The sequence below is a fragment of the Tamandua tetradactyla genome, chromosome 9 (assembly GCF_023851605.1).
Source record: "Tamandua tetradactyla isolate mTamTet1 chromosome 9, mTamTet1.pri, whole genome shotgun sequence".
NCBI lineage: Eukaryota > Metazoa > Chordata > Mammalia > Pilosa > Myrmecophagidae > Tamandua > Tamandua tetradactyla.
In genome coordinates, this window is record NC_135335.1 from 11,156,287 (window position 1) to 11,175,845 (window position 19,559).

The 19,559-nt window shown below is 43.6% G+C and overlaps 1 protein-coding gene across 3 annotated transcripts in view; it reads left to right on the forward strand.

Annotated features, from left to right (window-relative positions):
* LOC143646689 (phospholipase A and acyltransferase 3) overlaps positions 1–10,257 on the forward strand; it is a 37,534-nt gene extending 27,277 nt beyond the window's left edge. The window contains exon 5 of one of the 3 annotated variants that reach the window (XM_077115916.1): positions 9,492–9,808. In XM_077115916.1, coding sequence (XP_076972031.1) covers positions 9,492–9,593 — 102 coding nt within the window. In that variant the 3' untranslated portion in view covers positions 9,594–9,808. Of the gene's footprint in view, positions 1–9,491 lie in introns of all 3 variants that reach the window. The other 2 variants (XM_077115917.1, XM_077115915.1) reach the window with 2 other exon arrangements.
* The last annotated feature ends 9,302 nt before the right edge of the window (positions 10,258–19,559 follow it).

Genomic DNA, 19,559 nt, shown 5'->3' on the forward strand with positions numbered 1-19,559 from the left:
TAAGAACCCAAACACTCCTATTTAATCATACTCTTTGACTACAGTACAAAGCGTAGCCACAAACACTGATGCTATTGTTACTTTCCTTGACAAAGCAATTTTTGTATGAATCCGTTGCACCAGCATTTATTCTCACTCTCTGAGGTTCTGTAAAGAACTAGTGACACACTGTTTCTGCTTTGTTATCTGTAAACCATTTCTCCTGCCCTTACACCGAGTTTAGCAAGGAAATCACTGGATGCAAGTGATTTTAAGCAGGTTTTCCAGCAAGTTCACCCTTCAGAAGTGAGGTTGCTTCAAAATCGCGCCTGATTCCCTTTTAGAATGTGGGAGTTGTCCCTCAGCTGTAAAGCTTCAGTTCTGGGCACCCACTGAGGGTCCAGATAAATCTGGTCAGTGCCCCAAGAATTTTTTTTTAACCCTAGAAGATCTCCAAATTCTTCTCTACATTTGGCAGCCACCACATATACAGTCTAGGCAAGTTTTGTGCTTAGAAAAGCAAGGACAGTGTTGGCTGTGGCATCTGAGGATGTGGATTTTGGATAGCATGTCTCCATTTTCATTCTCTTTTTCCTGTTATTTTTAATTAATTAATTTATTTAATAAATGGGGGTTTATTGGCTTACAAGTCCACACTTCTAAGGCCCTGTTATTATTATTTTTATCTTTATTGGGCTTCCTGGCACCAACAAATGACAGCTAAGAATCTTGTTCTTTGCTGTTTTTAATTTTGTTTCAATGCCTGGCTTGGTTTTAGGGTGAGATTTTTTTCTTTTTATTTATTTTAAATATTTTTATTGAGAAATCGTCACACATATACATTCCACACATGGTGTAAAATCAATGGCTCACAATATCATCATATAGTTGTGTATTCATCACCATGATCATTTTTAGAACATTTATATCACTCCAGAAAAAGAAATAAAAAAGGAAAAACTTATACATCTCATACCCCTTACCCCTCCCTCTCACTGACCACTAGTATTTCCATCTACGCAATTTATTTTACCCTTTGTTCCCCCTATTATTTATTTATTTTTGATCCTTTTTTTTCACTCATCTGTGCATATAGGGTGAGATTTCTTGATCCATATCCATGATCCTTTTTCTATGACTTTAGTGCAAAAAAGTACAGTTGGAATAATTCTGGCCATTGTGCTTTCATTGGGAACAGTGGCCTTAGCCATAGAGAGATTGGGCTCTCTCTTTGTGTTGTCACAGAAGTGGACGCCCCCAGGTTGGATATAATGCAAGTAGGAGGAGGCTGAACTTTCTCCCTGTTGCTTCCTGATCTTTTCCATTCAGTTTTGTTACCTTCTATGTGGCTGATGAGTCTCATTAGACATGAATGTTGGAAAAGTGATGGGAGGACATTATGGTTAAGAGACTGGGAAGGAAGTTGGGGGAAAGGGTCACTGGACACAATGGCTTCCCAGCTGGCCTGCAAATGACAGCAGTAGACCTCTGTGCTGGAAATGGTTTCTAAGCTTTGGTGTGCATCCTCAACCCCAGTTGTAGATGCTTTTTTTTTTTTTCTGCACTGAATCTGAAGCTTAGATTGGAGGGCAAGTCCATGGCTACCATGCTTCAGTTGGCAGCATCATGTCAGGCTCTCGAGTTGTACATTCATAATGTATGTACATCAAACAGACTTGAATGTCGAGGGGCAAAATCGTGATGCCAAATCCCATTAGTGAACACTTACTAAAAGTAGACAGATCACTGAAAACAGGAACACCAATAGCTATGCTGACTGTGCTTTCAGGCACAATGTTTCCTCTTCTAAAAATTCCAGTAAACTAATCAAGACCCACCTGGGACGGGTGGCGTCACACCTCCATCTAATCAAAAGGTCACATCCACAATCACAGGCGTGTCATATCTGTGTAGAGATAATCTCATCAAAAGGTAAACCAGGTTGCAGGTCAGAGGTCAAAGGTAAAGGGCAATGTGACAATGGGAAGAATGAATCTGAGCTGTGTGTATATGTCCTCAAAGCAATGACCTGTCACTGGACAAAGCCAGACTATCCGAAGAGTAGTCAGTTGCTTCTATTATGTTCATGTCAGCATAGTTGCCTGTGTTATATATTAGCAAAGTTTTCTGGTGGGGACTTACTAGGATTTTGAACTGCTTGTTTTCCTAAAACTGCCTATAGTCTTTGCTCCAAATGCATGATGGTTCATCATAATTTTCTTGCCTTTTATATTCTGTAGACATAGTATGGATGTTGGAAGTTGGTGGGTGCAGTAAAATTTGGTTGCAAGTTTTTGGGATTACTACACATGCCTCTGTTTCTCTGTCTTTTTATTTTCCTTTCTGGAAAAGGTTTTAAAATTTAATTTTTAATTTTCTAAGGTAATACATGCACACAATTCTAAAAGATAACTAATATTCAATGATTTAGAACAAAATACATGGTTCTCTATCCTACCCAGTCCCTCTCCTAAGAGGCAACTATTCTTCTCTGTTTTAGCCTTTAATTTTGCATATACTTGTTTCTAAATAGTATGTGTAGACTACTATCTTTGTAGTAAAAAATTTCGATATGATTAATTGATTCTTGTAATGGTAAATGAGGATTTAACTATTTAATACCATCATCCTCTTGTCTCCTCCATTCTCTCAGTTTAATTGCATATTGCAAATTTTTGCTTAATTAATATTGGAGTGTTTGCTTTATGCATACACAAGTTTCATTCATGGTTGAAGATTGTGGTATACTGTGATGGTTTTCTTTCTTTTTTTGTCCTGAAAATAATTATTCCTTTGTGTGTATCTGTGTGTGCGCTAGAGGTCACATTTCATTCTTTTTCCATGTGACTGTCCCATTATTACAGCGCCATTTGCTGAATTCTTTTTTGGGGGAGGGGTGGGGGTGATGGGGAAGTGCACCGGCTGGGAATCGAACCCAGGTCTCCCACATGGCAGGTGAGACTTCTACCACTGACCTACCCTTGCAACCCACTATTATGTTCCTTTTTAATTGCTTAGTTTTGTTATTTATTGCTAGTTTTCCCTATGCCATCCAGTCACCTCTCAGCACAGTTTTCCATAACAGAAATCACATCAAGCAATCTATTAGTTCTAGTCCTTTCCTTGGACACAGCCCTCCCAGAGATGCCATTATTCCCATCAGTGATGGTTGCTCCTGGCCTCTCGTCCTGGGACTACTACCTGCTGTCAGCCTTAGGATTTCCTTTGCCTTTCCCCTGGGTTAGATTCCCTGGTTCTATGATCTCTTGGCTTCCTCTTTCTTTGCTCATCCCACATCATATGGGAGTTGTCTGTTAAAAGATTGAATAACAGCAGGAGAGGACAGTGGCAGTGACCATTCTCAGAATGCCACGCTCTTGAGTTACACTGCTCCAAGGTCGATTGGCTGCTGTAATAGTTTCCTTTTGCTGCTGTCACAAATGGCTACAAATGCAATGACTTAAAATCACACTGCTTTATTGTCTTACATTCTGGAGGTCTGAAGTCCAAAATGAGTCTCAGGGTGGTTGGAGGGCTGTGTTCCTTTCTGGAGGCTCTAGGGGAGAATGTGTTTCCTTGCCTTTTCCAGCTTCTACAGACTGTCTGCATTCCTTGGGTTGTGGTCGCTTCCTCCATCTTCAGAGCTAGCACGTCCAGTCAAGTCCTTCTCATCTTGTATCACTCTGACACTCATTCTTCTGTCTCTGTCTTCCATCTTTTAAAGACCCTCGTGCTTACACTGGATCCAGCTGGATATCTAGGAACTCTCCCTCTTTTATGGTCAGTTGATCAACAACTGTAAACTTAACTCCCCTTTACCATGTAATAGAACATATTCATATCCCCCAGAACCTGGGGATAAGTTAATGGACATCTTTGGATGGGGCATTATTCTGCTTACCACAATTACTTTCTAGTCCAGGCAAAAGCTTGACACACTGGAATCTCCCTTTACCATCATCCTAGAGAGAGAGTCCCTTCTATACTCTTGTACTGGAGCTCCTGTCTTATCTTACCTCTTCTTCTTTCTTGGTTTATGCCCTCATTTTGGTGGAAGCTTCTTCAGTAGCTTTCTGAGAAAGGATGCATGGAAGTAAATTTTTTAAATCCCTTATGTCCTAGTTATTTTTTATTTTATCCACACATTCAATTTGATAGTTTGGCTGGGTATAGGATTCTAGGTTAGAAATTATCATACTCCAGAATCTTGGAGGCATTGGTCCATTGTCTTTTTGCTTCCAACATTATTTTTGAGAGATCTGAAACCATCCTGATTCTTGCTATTTTCTCTGTGTCCTGTTTTTCTCCCATGCTCTGGAAGCTGTAATATCTTTTCTTTACCCAGTATATTAGTTTGCTAAGCTGCTGGAATGCAACATACTAGAAACAGGAATGGCTTTTAAAAGGGGAATTTAATAAGTTACAAGTCTACAGTTCTAGTGCTGGGAAAATGTCCAAACCAAGGCACCAAGTAGAGGTTATCTACACTCAAGAAAGGCTGATGTTGTGCAGAACACCTCTGTCAGCTGAGAAGGCATGTGGCTGACATCTGCTGGTCCCTTGCTCCTGGTTCCATTGCTTTCAGCCTCTGTTCCTGTGAGGGTTCTTCACTTTGCTTTTCCGGGGCTGACTTTCATCTTTTGGCTTCTTTTGGCTTTCTCCAGGTTCTGGCTTGCTTAACATCTCATGGGAAGGCATATGGCAACATCTGCTGGATTCCAAGCATCTCCAAACATCTGTACCTCTGTGAACTCTGAAGCCGTTGTCCTCCAAGAGTCTGCATCTGTGTCAGCTCTCTCCAAAATGTTTCCTCTTTTACAAACTCCAGTAAACTAATCAAGACCCACCTGGGATGGGTGGAGTCACATCTCCATCTAATCCAAAGGTCATATTCACAATCAGGTGTGTCATATCTTTGTAGGGATAATCTAATCAAAAGATTCCTGCCTACAATGTTGAATTAGGATTAAAAGGAACAGCTGCCCCCCACTAGACTGGGTCAGGATTAAAACATGGCTTTTCTGGGGTATGTAATTCTTTCAAACTGGCATACCCGCTGCTCTAAAATTTTACAACAATGTGCCTTGGTGTAAGTCTACTTTCATCTAGTAAACCTGAGCACCATTTCAATGTGAAAACTTAAATCCTTTGGTCCTAGAGAATTTTTATGAATTATTTCATTCTTGATCCCCTCCCCATTTCTTCTTCCCAGAATGTTTATTACTTGGATGTTGGACCTGCTGGATTGTTCCCTATTTTTTCTTTTTTCTTTTTTTGGCATGGGCAGGCTCCGGGAATCAAACCCAGGGCTCCAGCATGGCAGGTGAGCATTCTGCCACTGAGCCACCATTGGACCACCCTGTTCCCTATTTTTAAACCTTTGGTTTCTGTTTTCCATTCCTTCTGATATCCTCAAGTTTATCTTTCAGCCTTTCTGTTGAGTGTGTCATTTCTGTTTTCATACTTTTGCTTTCTAAGAGCTGTTCTGTTCTCTCAAGTCTATATATTTGTTATAGCACCATGTTCTTATCTTTTGGATACCATGTGTTTTCTTATTTTCTAGTTATAGTATTTTAAAAGGATTTTTCTTTTCCATATATGGTTTCTGTTTCTCTAGTTTGATTTTTTTTCCGTTTTGCTCTTCATATTTTAATCTAGAGGCCTTCTCTGGCTGTCTAGTACCTTTGGTGGTAGGTTTATGATTAAGAGTGGGTGACTCAGACTTCCGGAGAAGATGGCAGCTTAGTAAGACACGCGGGTCTTAGTTCCTCCTCCAGAAAAGCAACTAAAGAAACAGAAACAATACGAAACAGCTCCCGGAGTCACGACAGAGACCAAAAAGACAGCGTACCCCATTCTGGAACAGCTGAACGGGCAGGGAGAATCTGCTGCGGTGAGATACCCGAGGAGCGCGCGTTTTCCCGGCCGGGGTGGCTGGCGACTGGGGTCCCCTCCACGCACGTGGCTCCCCGGTCTGACTGGGAACGTTGGATAGCGGGGCCCTCCCATCATGCTTGGCGTTTTGGGCCAGCTGGGCAATTAGGACCGGCACTCTCCCAAGCTGCGGCGGCCAGCGACCCCCGCCTCCACGCGCGGTTTCCCGGGCCGACTGCCGTGCAGACAGACGAGCGCCACGAGCGCCACCTACTGGGCAGGAAAAGAAAAACAGAGCCCAGAGATTTCACAGAAAAAGCTTTCAACCAGCTGGGTCCCACACCCAGGGAAATCTGATCAAATGCCCAGACACCAGCAGAAAATAATGGATGACGCTCGGAAAATTGAAGATATGGCCCAGTCAAAGGAACAAACCAATAGTTCAAATGAGATACAGGAGCTGAGACAACTAATGCTGAATATACGAACAGAAATGGAAAAACTCTTCAAAAACCAAATCAATAAATTGAGGGAGGACATGAAGAAGACATGGGCTGAACAAAAAGAAGAAATAGAAAATCTGAAAAAACAAATCACAGAACTTATGGGAGTGAAGGACAAAGAAGAAAAAATGGAAAAAACAATGGATACCTACAATGGTAGATCTAAAGAGACAGAAGCTTCAATTAGTGAACTGGAGGATGGAACATCTGAATTCCAAAAAGAAACAGAAACTATAGGGAAAAGAATGGAAAAACTTGAGCAGGGGATCAGGGAACTGAATGACAATATGAAGCGCACAAATATACGTGTTGTGGGTGTCCCAGAAGGAGAAGAGAAGGGAAAAGGAGGAGAAAAACTAATGGAAGAAATTATCACTGAAAATTTCCCAACTCTTATGAAAGACCTAAATTTGCAGATCCAAGAAGTGCAGCGCACCCCAAAGAGAATAGACCCAAATAGGCGTTCTCCAAGACACGTACTAGTTAGAATGTCAGAGGTCAAAGAGAAAGAGAGGATCTTGAAAGCAGCAAGAGAAAAACAATCTGTCACATACAAGGGAAACCCAATAAGACTATGTGTAGATTTCTCAGCAGAAACCATGGAAGCTAGAAGACAGTGGGATGATATATTTAAATTACTAAAAGAGAAAAACTGCCAACCAAGACTCCTATATCCAGCAAAATTGTCCTTCAAAAATGAAGGAGAAATTAAAACATTTATAGACAAAAAGTCACTGAGAGAATTTGTGACCAAGAGACCAGCTCTGCAAGAAATACTAAAGGGAGCACTAGAGTCAGATACGAAAAGACAGAAGAGAGAGGTATGGAGTAAAGTGTAGAAAGAAGGAAAATCAGATATGATATATATAATACAAAAGCCAAAATGGTAGAGGAAAATATTATCCAAACAGTAATAATACTAAAAGTTAATGGACTGAATTTCCCAATCAAAAGACATAGAATGGCAGAATGGATTGTGACCCAGCAATACCACTGCTAGGTATCTACTCAAAGGACTTAAGGGCAAAGACACAGACGGACATTTGCACACCAGTGTTTATAGCAGCATTATCTACAGTTGCAGAGAGATGGAAACAGCCAAAATGTTCATCAACAGACGAGTGGCTAAACAAACTGTGGCGTATACCTACGATGGAATATTATGCAGTTTTAAGACAGACTAAACTTATGAAGCATGTAATAACATGGATGGACCTAGAGAACATTGTGCTGAGTGAGTCTAGCCCAAAACTAAAGGACAAATACTGTAAGGTCCCACTGATGTGAACCAACATTCGAGAATCAGCTTGGAATATATCATTGGTAACAGAGACCAGCAGGAGTTAGAAACAGGGTAAGATAATGGGTAATTGGAGCTGAAGGGATACAGACTGTGCAACAGGACTAGATACAAAAACTAAAAAATGGACAGCACAATAATACCTAAGTGTAACGTAACTAGGTTGGAACACTGAATGAAGCTGCACCTGAAATATGGTTTTTTTGTTTGTTTGTTTGTGTGTTTGTATCTTTTGTTTTTGTTTTTTTCTTTTTCCTTTTTATATATATATATATAATTAGTATTATTATTTTAATTCTCTTCTCTATATTAACATTCTATATCTTTTTCTGCTGTTTTGCTAGTTCTTTTCCTAAATCGATGCAAATGTACTAAGAAATGATGATCATACATCTATGTGATGATACTAAGAATTACTGAGTGCATTTGTAGAATGGAAAAAAAAAAAAGAGTGGGTGACTCAATATTGAATGGAAGCTCTGAGTCAGCTGATATGGAGGTGGTGTTTGGTGGATTTTGAGTTTCATTGTATGGTTATCAGGGAGGGGGTGTTTGTTTGGGAATCACCAATATTGGTATTGTTTGTTGTTACTACTTGAGCTAGTCACGCTTCCCTGAATGTCTTCTGGATTCCTGCAGGTTCACATTTAGCATTTTTATGGTCTCTCAATCCTTTTGTTTGTAGTCTGATACCATTATCCTCACAGGTGCTTCTAGATTTGCAGGACTCCAAATCTTCTATGTTACCCTCTTTAGAGAATAAACTTTCAGACTTCTGTTAAAAAAAGAGAGACAGAGAGAGAGAGGGTCTAGGGATCAAGCTCAAGCTTTCTCCTTCTGTTACATTTCCAGAAGTTCCTAGGGTTGCCAATGCATGACCCTTTTTGAGGACTCTTTTGTCCTACTTAGGACAAAGTATCCTACTTAGGACAACTTAGGGTTGATACTCAGCATCTCCGATCACTGCTTTAGGATCTAGTGTTCTCTGGGTCTAAGTCAGTCAGTTATCACTCTTCCGTCTATTTTACAGCTTCCACGTTTTGATTCTAGGTTCCTGTTTCTCCAGGGTTTTTTTTTTTCCTGTTTGTTTCTCTCGTCCCTGTTTTTCTTGTCCTTGTGCAATTATGCCCAAAACAAAAGCCTCACTTTTTGGGGGGTGTGGGGTGTGTGGGGGGGAGGGGAGTTCAGGAGGAAATAATATTTGCCCATGTTCAGTTTTTTACTCTGAAGTCTACTCTTACTTTCTCAAAACCCTTTTTTCCCCCACAACAAGAAATACAAGTCAGATATCCCAATAATTTTAATCACAGCATCACTATTGTTCAGACTTCTGTCATTTATTTGAGAACACATAATAAGCACCTGTATCTGGCAGGACTGGGCACAGGAGATAGGGCCCCTGAGATACAGAGATGAACAAGGGAAGGTCCTTGTTCCCATAGAAGGTACAGTATACTGAGTATTCATGACAGTTCTTCCCTGACTTCACACTTGCTTCAAGGGTTGGCCACTCCACATCTCAACCATCCTGGCCTTTTCTCCCTGTCTTTCTACAATCACCCACTGGGGATTTATGTGCTTTAAATACCCACAGGCTGAAATCAAGTTTCCCACTTTTAGGTCCATGTACGTTTCAGACCAATAGGCTCTACCCATCGATTCTTTCTCTATCCAGTGCTCTCTTCCCCTCTTCCCTACCAGTATTTGTTGACTCCGAAGTTTGGCCAAGGAAGCCAAGGGGCATGAAGGGCCTCTAAGCTGAATGTTCTTGTTGAATGTATGGCCTGTACTCAGATTCCTCACATCCGGCTGACCCACCTTGTTCTTTGTTGCAGGTCAGAGATGTCGTCATGGCAGCAGGTATCGCAGGACTGGGCTTGGCAGCCATGACCGTCATTGGAGTGATGTTCTCAAGAAACAGGCAGCGAAAGCAATAAATTGAAGGGATTGTCCCATCAGCAATGACTTTATAAATTAAGATCTCATTTTGCTAGAGGCTTTGGGGTGTGGTTTTGTGGGTTTCATTCTGTTTTATAATAAGGCTTATTTTTGCAAACTAAAATAAAGCCCAGTGTGGCAGGATTTTATTGGGGGGAAATGCAGCAAGAATTGCCTGCTGTGAAGTCTGTTCAGACATATTATATTCCTGGTATCACCAGGTCACGCTCTGGCCCTTCTGTGATTTTCTCTCACCTTTCTGAGGGCTGGTGCTCCTTGGGCTCTTTGCATGGCAGGAAACAAAGGCCAACTCCAGATCTCTGAAGTAACTGGGCTTTTCTGGCTGTGATACAGGTGAGGCAGGAAGGGAGACAGAGAGACCTGACTGATATTCAAGAACAGGTACCATCAGGCAGCTGGACCTTTGGGCCTTGGCACCTGAAGCCTGTGGATGTCCAGTGGAGTAAAACAAACAAACAAAAGCCTTCTGCCACTAAGAGAACTGTACATGCACTTGCCAATCTTGCTAAAACCTCCTGTATTCCCCTCTGCTTTCTACATCTTTCCTGTGCCTCGTAGCTTCTGCTTCTCACCCCCAGCACTCCTGCTTCTTTCTCTTTCGGTCTCTGACGTCACATCCTCCTCCTGGCTTCTCTTCTGGCTCCCCACCCCAGCACTGCTGTTTCTCTTCAGGTCTCGGACGTCACATCCTCCTCTCCTGGCTTCTCTTCCAGGAACTGCTCAGCCTCAGCCCGGCCATCAGCCGGCCCCTCTCTGTGCTCCCAAGTCAAACTCCTGAGAGAGGCTCTGATTGGTTCTCACCGTATCTAGCTCAGCCTGCAGATTGGCTGCCCTGGGGTCAGGTGACCCACTAGGCCTTGCAGCAATGCCTGATGGGACCAGGGTCACGTGGTACAAACATGGCCTCAGACCTCGTGGGGCTGGGGGGAGTGGCCAGTCCCATGATGGACATCCTGGCTGTGGAGCCGTGTTGGGAGGGGTTGAGCTGGGCACCTTCCTTCCTCTAGTCCTTTGTGAGCTGCTTGGGCTGTGATCAAGGGGAGATTGGATCATAAGTCTGAAGCTTTTCTCCTTGAAGTATGGTATCCTAACTATTGCCTTCTTGTGGTAAAAGGAAGAATTAGAATCCAAACACCCATTTCATTAGGGAGAGTTGGGAACATTGACAGGAAAGCAAGATGGCTTCTGTTTGCAAGCCCCCTCCCCTTGACAAGTGTCCTCAGCTGGCAAAACCGCCCAGCCCTTGTCTGTGTGAAGTGGAAGCCAGCACTGTGCTCAGCACAGGGCTGCCCGTTTTCACAGATTGCTTGATCCTCACCATGTAGGGGATGGGGAGTTAGGACCCACATTCACAGATGGGACAGATGGGACTCAGAGAAGCTGAGTCATTTGCCACCCCCTTGTTTGGAGAGGATCCCTTGCAGGATCCTGAGGCTGCTGTAGTAAATCTCAGACTCAGCAGTTTAAAACAACCCAAATGTATTCTCTTACAGTTCTGGAGGCCTGAAGTCAGAAAGCAGTTTTACCAGGCGTGTTAGTTTGTAGGGAAAGTGATGTACCAGAAATGGAACCACTTTTAAAATGGGGAGTTTATTAAGTTGCAAGTTTACAGTTCTAAGGCCATGAAGATGTCGAAATTAAGGCATTAAGGGAAAGATACTTTGGTTCAAGAAGACAGATGGTGTTCAGGTTTACTCTCTCAGCTGGAAGGACACACGGTGACATCTGCTAGCTTTCTCTCCTCATCTCATAAGGTTTCCCTGGGGGCATTTTTCTTCTGTTCCAAAGGTCTGCTCTCTGGCTTTAGTGGGCTCTGTTGGTTCCAGTGGCTCTCAAGCTTTTTCCAAAATGGTTCCCTCTTAAAGGGCTCCAGTAAGCAACCCCATCTTGAATGGGTGCAAATACATCTCCATGGAAGCCATCTAATCAAAAGTCATTACCCACAATTGGGTGAGTCACATCTTCATAGAAACAACAAAAAAGATCCTACCCAGCAATAATGAATGAGGATTAAAGGACATGGCTTTTCTGGGGTACATAATAGCTACAAACTGGCACACTAGGTTAAAATCGAGGCATCTGCAGGGCCCTGCTTCCTTAGGGGAATCTGGGGTAGGATGCATTCCTTCCCCTACCCACTTCTGGAGGCTGCTGGCTTTCCTTGGTTTGTGGCTGCATCCTTCCAATCTCTGTGAGTAGATTCTAGGATTACCTCATGGATTAGAACATGGACATATCTGGTGGGGTGGAGGAGGGGGTGATGATGTGTTTCCCAACCTTACCACAGCCAACCAGGAAGCCCAGGTCTTTTGGCTAAGTTGTGGCACCAGATGTCTGAAGTGGAAGAATCCAGCATGTTCTCTGAAGAGAGTTATGTGGGTGCAGCTGTGGGAACTGATGGAAAAGGATCAAGCTCAGCCCTGTCAGGAGCGGGCCAAAGCGGCCTTGCTCCCCACTCCAGAGTTTGGGAATTGAGAACTCCAAGCCCATCCTCCTTCCCCTGCCTGTCCTAGAGCCTCACTTTGACCATGGTAAATTTGCTCCTTAACGGTCATGATGAAATGTCCTCTTGGAATCCCATTAAGGTGCCTCTCAGACACTTACTCGCCATCAGAAATTTAGTCAACAATAATCTCTCAGGTGATGATGTCTGGTCAGATACTGAGAAATAGGGCTTGATACAGATTAGTATGTGGGTTTGTGAATCCGTGTGTGCACAGATCTGGAGTCAAAGTTCAGACTGATGGGGCTTGATTAGAAGAGTTGAACAAGATGGAAAGGGGAAGGAGAAGAAGGCCGGGTCTGAGGGGTGAGGGATGCTGAGAGAACCCCCTTATACCAGTGCTCAGTACACAAGGGCCTCACAGCTGAGGGGAAAGCAGGGGACTGAAATCCTCATCTGCTCTGTTCCTCAGGCCAAGTGCCTTAGAATTGGGTTGCAGTGGCTTTGAAGAAGATGCTTATTTTAAGTTTCGTATGAAGGCCCTTCATCCATTGGACGAGTCTTCCACTTGGATAAGGTGTCCTCTTCTAATTCACACAAGGCATCTTATGGGCTAGAGGGGTGCTGTATGCTGACAGGTGATGTGGGGGCACGGCAGCATCTTGAAGGTACAGTACACCCACAGTTTTCCTGGGATTCCTGTGAAGTCTGCACAGCAGGTGAGGTCCAACTTGTGTCCAGGAGAGCTGAAGTGAAGAAAAGAGACAGAAGGGAGATGGCTCTGTGCCTGCCCCCTGAGATGGACTGTTTGGGACTGGGAGTGACCTGGAATATGAAGGCCAGGGTTTGTGGAACCTCCCAGGCTCTTGGCATTTTCTTTTGCCCACTGGTCCTGTGGACCCAACCAGTGTCTGGCTAAATCTGCTCCCCTTCCCCAGCCAGCTGGATCCCTTCTGTGGGGCACCTGAGCCGACACCAAGTTTCCTATCAGGAAAACTACCTCCCAGGAGGGCTTTAGTTCCCTCCCTGTGACCCTCCTCCGCTTGGTTCTTTCTTCCTGAGTAGGGCACAGGAGTGAGGATTCTGGGCAATTGTTGGCACCATTGGACTGCCATGCCCCTGACTGGCCAGTTTGACTCTAAGACTCTGCAGTCTGTGCATTAATGTCCAGCCAGTCCCCACTCAGCCTTCTCCTGTTGCCTGAGGGCTGTGAGCTGCCTTTAGGTCTACCCCCTTCCTAGTCTCCTCTGAGCTCTGCAAATTACCAAGGAAACCGCTTCCTTGGTTCACTCAGATTTCTATTCCTGGCTTAGGCTGGGTTGCAACTTTGGAGCTGCAGGTTGATCTTGGAAACTTTCTCTCTGCCCTTCCCTGAGTGTCTTCTGTTTAGGTATTCCCCATTCATCTAATTACTGTTGACCTAGGCTTAGAGCCAAGCGTGTAATTATTATACTGCACTTATCTAGTGCCAAATGTGGCAACTTGAAGTAGTCACCCTTCTTCAGTCCAAATCAGCAACCTTTATTTATAGCCTTCTATAAATACTGCCTGGTTCCTGTTAGTCTGGACTCAGGTCAGCACAGACCTGAACAAGATGCCTTTCTGGGCCTCGGTGAGCTCATGGCCTGTTGGGGTGTGGGGGCTGGAGCAGTAACAAGTAAAGAAAAGTGTAGTTGGGGTGCTTTGGAGCAGGCCAAGTGTCTTTCAGTCTGGGAAACCCTGGATGGGAAGTTCCAGGAGTGGAAATTAGGGTGGAGGGAGCTCCTAAAAAGACATGAGCTTGACCCAACAGAGAGATGTTGTGTAGGTACCCCCTTGGACAGGTACTTCTCGAAGCTCAGGTGTTTGTCCTGTTGTTTCATCTCACTTTGGGGTGTGCAGAGGCTGTTTTGGGTTCTGTGTGCACTGGAAATCTGAAGGAGGACTCCCTTGGCACTGACAGGAAATTCATGAAACAAGGAAGACTTAAGGAATCACTGGGAAACCCCAACTCTAATGGACACGAAAGTAAGGAGTGACTGTGGGTCTGGGCACAGAGTGTTAGCCCCAGGTGTAGCCCATGAGGCCCTCTGCAGTCTGGCCCACTTCACCTTCCTGCAGCTGTCTCCCTGTTCCCAGTAGCCTGAACCTCATCTCCCTCTAGTCTATTGGTCAGGGTTCAACCAAAGAGACAGAACCAGAAGTAAATATCTATTAAGGAATTTATTGCAAGGAATTGTCTTTCACAACTGTAGAGGCTGTCTAGGCAACTCTGAAAGCAGTAGGCTAAGTCCATCAGAAAGGCCAAATTGGAATTCTTAGGCAGAATTGGGCCATATGTAGAATTTCTTCTTCTTTAGAGAAGCCTAAGTTCTGCCTTTAAGGCCTTTCTACTGATGGAATCAGGGCCACCCAGATTATCTAGCATAATTTCCTTTATTCAAAAATAAAGATTTAATTAGGAACATTAACAAAAACATTTACAAAAACACCTTCACATCAGCATCTAGATTAGTGTTTGCTTGAATAACTGGATGCTATAGCCTACCCAAGTTGACACACAAATTGACCATCATAGTCCACCCCTTGTCATCTTAGCATCCATACACCCATACAGCCTTGGTTATAGTTTGGGTTGCTGTAGTTTTCCATTGACTTTAACTGCAGGCCTGTATCCAAGCCATACTCTTCCTTACCTCCACTGTAGTAATCAGGATCAGTCACCCCAGTCAGTACACCCCTTCTTTGCCTGTTGTTTTGGTTTGCTAAAGCTGCCAGAATGCAATATACCAGAAATGGATTGACTTTTATAAAGGTGATTTATTAAGTTACAAGTCACAATTCTAACGCTATGAAAATGTCCAAATTAAGACATCAGCAAGAGGATACCTTCTCTCAAGAAAGGCTGATTGGGTCCAGACCCAAACATGGGAAGACACATGGTGCTATCTGCTGTCCTTCTCTCCTGGCTTCTGGTTTCAAACTACTCTCTCAGCTCCTGTTTCCAGTGGCTTTCACTTTAAGCATCTGTGGTTCCTTACTTAGCTTATCCAGGACAGACTCTGGGTTTCATCTCTTAGCTTAGCATCTCCAAACATCTGTGTCTCTTAGTTTTGTCTCTGTACCCTCTCTGTCAGCTCTGGGCTCTCTCCGTGTTTTCTGCCTTTTATTCTCTTCATACAGGGTTCCAGTAAGAAGCCCTTTGAATAGGTGGGGTCACATCTCCATCTAATCAAAAGGTCTCACCCATAGTTGAGTGGGTTGCATCTACATGGAAACAACCTAATCAAAAGGTCCCACCCAAACAATAGGTCTGCCCCCACAAGATTGGATTAGGATTTAAAGAACATGGCTTTTCTGGGCCACAACAGTTTCAGACCAGCATACATGCTGACTGAGAGGCATGAGGAACCCAAAGTGCTGGATAGCAGTCTCAACTTCCAGTTTAATTAAATCATTGTTTTGTCTCTGGTGGAAAGATTCCTCCATTTGGAGCAAAGATATATAGACTAGCAGAAGGTCATGGAGATGGGAAGCAAAAATTTTGCTAGTAGATCACTAGGGGTAATGGTGTCATTTCTGTTTCCACCCCTAGATTCCTGAACCCATGAATCCTGGCTGATTTAGACCATATGTAATTTACTGAAGGACACTGCCAGAACCCCACAAAGTATTTCCACCTCGCTTGCACTGTAACTGGGTCTTCAGAAGACCTTTCCACCATTCTATCAAGTCAGCACCTTTAGGATAATGGGAAATATGCTAAGACCACTGAATTACATGAGCATGGGTCCACTGACAAACTTTATTTACTGTCATCAGATCAGAAGTAATGTTGTATAGAATACCATGGTGGTGGATGAGGTATTCTATAAGCCAAAAGATGGTAGTTTTCATAGAAGCATTGGCTGCAGGGAAGGAAATCCGTACACAGATTGTGTCTATTCCAATAAGAACAAAAAAAAATGCTTCTCCTTCTGTGATAGAAGTGGTTCACTGTAATCAATCTGCCACCAGGTAACAGGCTGATCACCCTGGGGAATGGTGCCATGTTAAGGATGCAGTATTGATCTCTCCTGTTGGCAGTTTGGACACCTAACAGTGGTTATAGGCAGTTTGGCCTTGGTGAGTAGAACTCCAAGTTGCTGAGCCCAAGCATAACCTCCAACCCTGTGAAGTAGGCCAATTTTTTAATGAAAATGTGCAATGGTAGGAATGGATAGGGAAAGAGGCTAACTGGTATCCACACAACATATCCTCCCATCTACCTGATTATTAAAATACACCTTTCCTGAGGTCACCCTTTGGTGAGAATTTCCATGGGATATATATATCTTCACGTTCCTTGACCATTAAGAGAGATTGATTCAGATACTTCTCCCCCAGCCCTCCTTGACATCAATTTTCCAATCATGTTCCTTCTGAGTCCCTGACCATCCAGCTCAATCAGTATGTAAATACATATACTGTGCCTGTCATCAGTATATAAATGCATCTTTGGCCATTTTTTTCATTCAAGCAAAATGAACAACCAGATGCACTTCTTGAAGTTCTGCCCAGTGAGGATTTCCCTTCATCGTTGTCCTTCAAGGATGTCCCAGAAAGGGGCTGTAGTGCTGCAACTATCTATTTTTTAATGGCTTCCTTAGTCAACCAGTCATAGGAATTTCCCAAAGAGACCATAGGTGAGGGCTGGGACAGAAAAGATAATATGGAAAGAGTAGGGGCCATGGGCATTTGGGCCACTTCCTCATGTAATTTACTGGTGCCTTCAAGGCCTGTTTAAGCCAGATCTCATAGACACTATTTCATTTGATGACGGGGTGCTGCTGTGCATGCCCAACTTTATGGTGTGGTGGATCAAACATCATTCAGTTCATGATGGGCAACTCAGGTCTCACGGTCATTTGGTGGTCCCTGCTTAAATGTTCGGTGTCTATTATGGTCCAGTAGCAAACTAAAGGTTGTCTCTCAAACGGAGACTTGTTGTCTAAAGAGATGGCAGGGCTTTGCTCCAGAATCCCAAGGTGGCCTGCTAGAGGCTTGAGAAAGAATCTCTATCTGACACTGTAGGATCTACTGGATCATATGGCCCAAGTAGCAGAGCAGTTTGCACATCAGCCTGGACCTATTGCAAAGTCTCCTCTTGTTCTGGGCCGCTCAAAACTAGCAGCCTTTTTGGGTCATTCTGTACATAGGCTGGACTAGCACACCAAATGAGGAACAAGTTAGCTCCAAAATCCAAAGGAGCCTACAGATGTTGTACCTTGTTTTTGGTTGAAGGGAGGGTCAGAATTAACAATGTATTCTTCACCTTAGAAGGGATATTTCTGCATGTGCCACCACTGGACCCCTAGAAATTTTACTTCCTAGAGGGAGAACTTTTCTGAATTTTTGTTGGAGTTATTTCCCACCTTCTGACATGCAAATGTCTTGCCAATATGTTTAGAGTAATTACTACTTCTTGCTCACCAGGTCCAATTAGCATAGCAACATTAGTGTAACAGACAAGTTGTGCTGTCTTGTGGAAGGCAAAGGTGACCAAGGTCCCAGCAGATTAAATTATGACATAGAGCTACAGGCGATATGTGTTTGAGGAAAGACAGTGAAGAGGTATTGCTGGCCTAGCCAACTGAAGGAAAACTGCTTCTGCTTGTCTTACTAACAAGTATCAAGAAAAAAGCATTTGTCAGATCAGTAAGTATGTACCAGGTACCAGGGGATGTGTTAATATGTGATGTAACTTAGCAACTCACAGGATGAGACTCTGGGGTTGGTTTTAAGAAAGCTCAGTCCTATAGCTATAGGAGCTATAAAAGCTTTCAGGTTACTTTTGCAGTGCTTGAGTTGGGAATTTGAAGCCTTGAGCTATCCTTCTCTTTTCTCACTTTCTTCAGCCCAGTTAGGAGTAATGAGCCAATCTCATTATATTCTTTAGTTTGACTAAAATGTTCTAAGGTATTGAATACAAGCTCACCCAAACCATGCCTTTTAGAGGTATTTGATTAGAGTATTCAGTAGCAATATTTTGCATATCTTTATTTTGCCACATCCCATTATGTACTACTCATGCCCTCTTTACCACTGAAAACAGAGTCATAAGTGATTTTAAAATCTAATCAGAATAGAGAACCAGTTCCAGAAAACCCAGAACCAAAGAGAAAAATTCATTCTTAAAAGCCTGTAACCAAGGATCCCACTTTACTGGCACCCTAATACAAGACAGGGCACAAAAGGAGGGGATGACTTGGCAGTCTCCACTGAATAGACAGTTCTAAAAGGATGGGTAGTAGCCCTCAGAAACCCTAATGAAGCATGCACCAAGGTGGTAAGCCAGGCTTTGAAAGGGTCCTTGCAGCGCCAGCCCTTGCACAAGCCGTGTCAGTGTGGAAACAGACAGAGGAGGTCTGGAGCCCTGAGCTAAATGCTATCAGAGATGGAATTACAATACAAACTCTTCTCCCCATCACCCCAGATTCCACCTTGAGGACTGGGGTGGATGGCACCCAAAGGTTGAGCTGGGATCCTCTTGTCGATAAGGCAGGAGATGCTGCTACCCTTGAGCCAACCCCCTACATTCTTGGAAGAGGGTGGACCCAGGGAGACACGGTGGCAATGGGCAGGCAAGCGTCTGATGAAATGGGGACAATGACTCTGTGGTGAGGGTTGGACACTTCATGTGACACGTGCCTGGAAGCAGACCTGTTCCGTGATGGCACGGGTTGCATTAGCATTTCATATGTTGGTGGATTGGAGGACACTGGCTCTTACAGATGGGCATAAAGGCTGGGGGTGGAATCAGATGGAGGAGAACCTCACTGCAGCCACCAAAATTGCTGAGGCAACAGGCGGCCAAGGCAGACAGGTCTCAAGATCTCCAAGATGGGGAAGATGCTCTCAGCCATGGGGCAGGTGTTTGCATGCAGGTACTCATGGACCCATTCTCAAAAGCACTTGCATATATTTTCTTAGTTTGTAAAAGCTGCCAGAATGCTATATATCAGAAGCAGGATGGCTTTTTAAAAAGGGGATCTATTAAGTTGCACGTTTACAGTTCTAAGGCTGTGAAAATGTCCAAATTAAGGCAAGACTATAAAAATGTCCAAACTAAGGCATCCAGGAAAAGATATCTTGGCTCAAGAATGCCAATGATGTTTGGGGTTTTCTCTCTCAGCTGGAAAGGCACATGGTGAGATCTGCTAGCTTTCTCTCCAGGCTTCTTCAACAGCTTCCCCCGGGAAACCTCTCCCTATGCATCTCCAAAAGTCTCTGCCTGTGTGGGCTCTGTTGGTTCTGGTGGTGTCACACGAAAGGCAACATGATATTTGTGGCCACTTAATTCATAGGTTTGGATTCGCGGACAACATGGACTTCGGTGGTATAGAAAAAGATTTTATTGGGAAAGAAATTAAAGAAAATAATTAAAAGACAATAAGTAAAAGAGTCTTTAAAAATAAGGCATAGTTACATCACCAGATAAGATGGCACCAACCCCTCAAGAGAAGTGCTGTAGAGTTTCAGA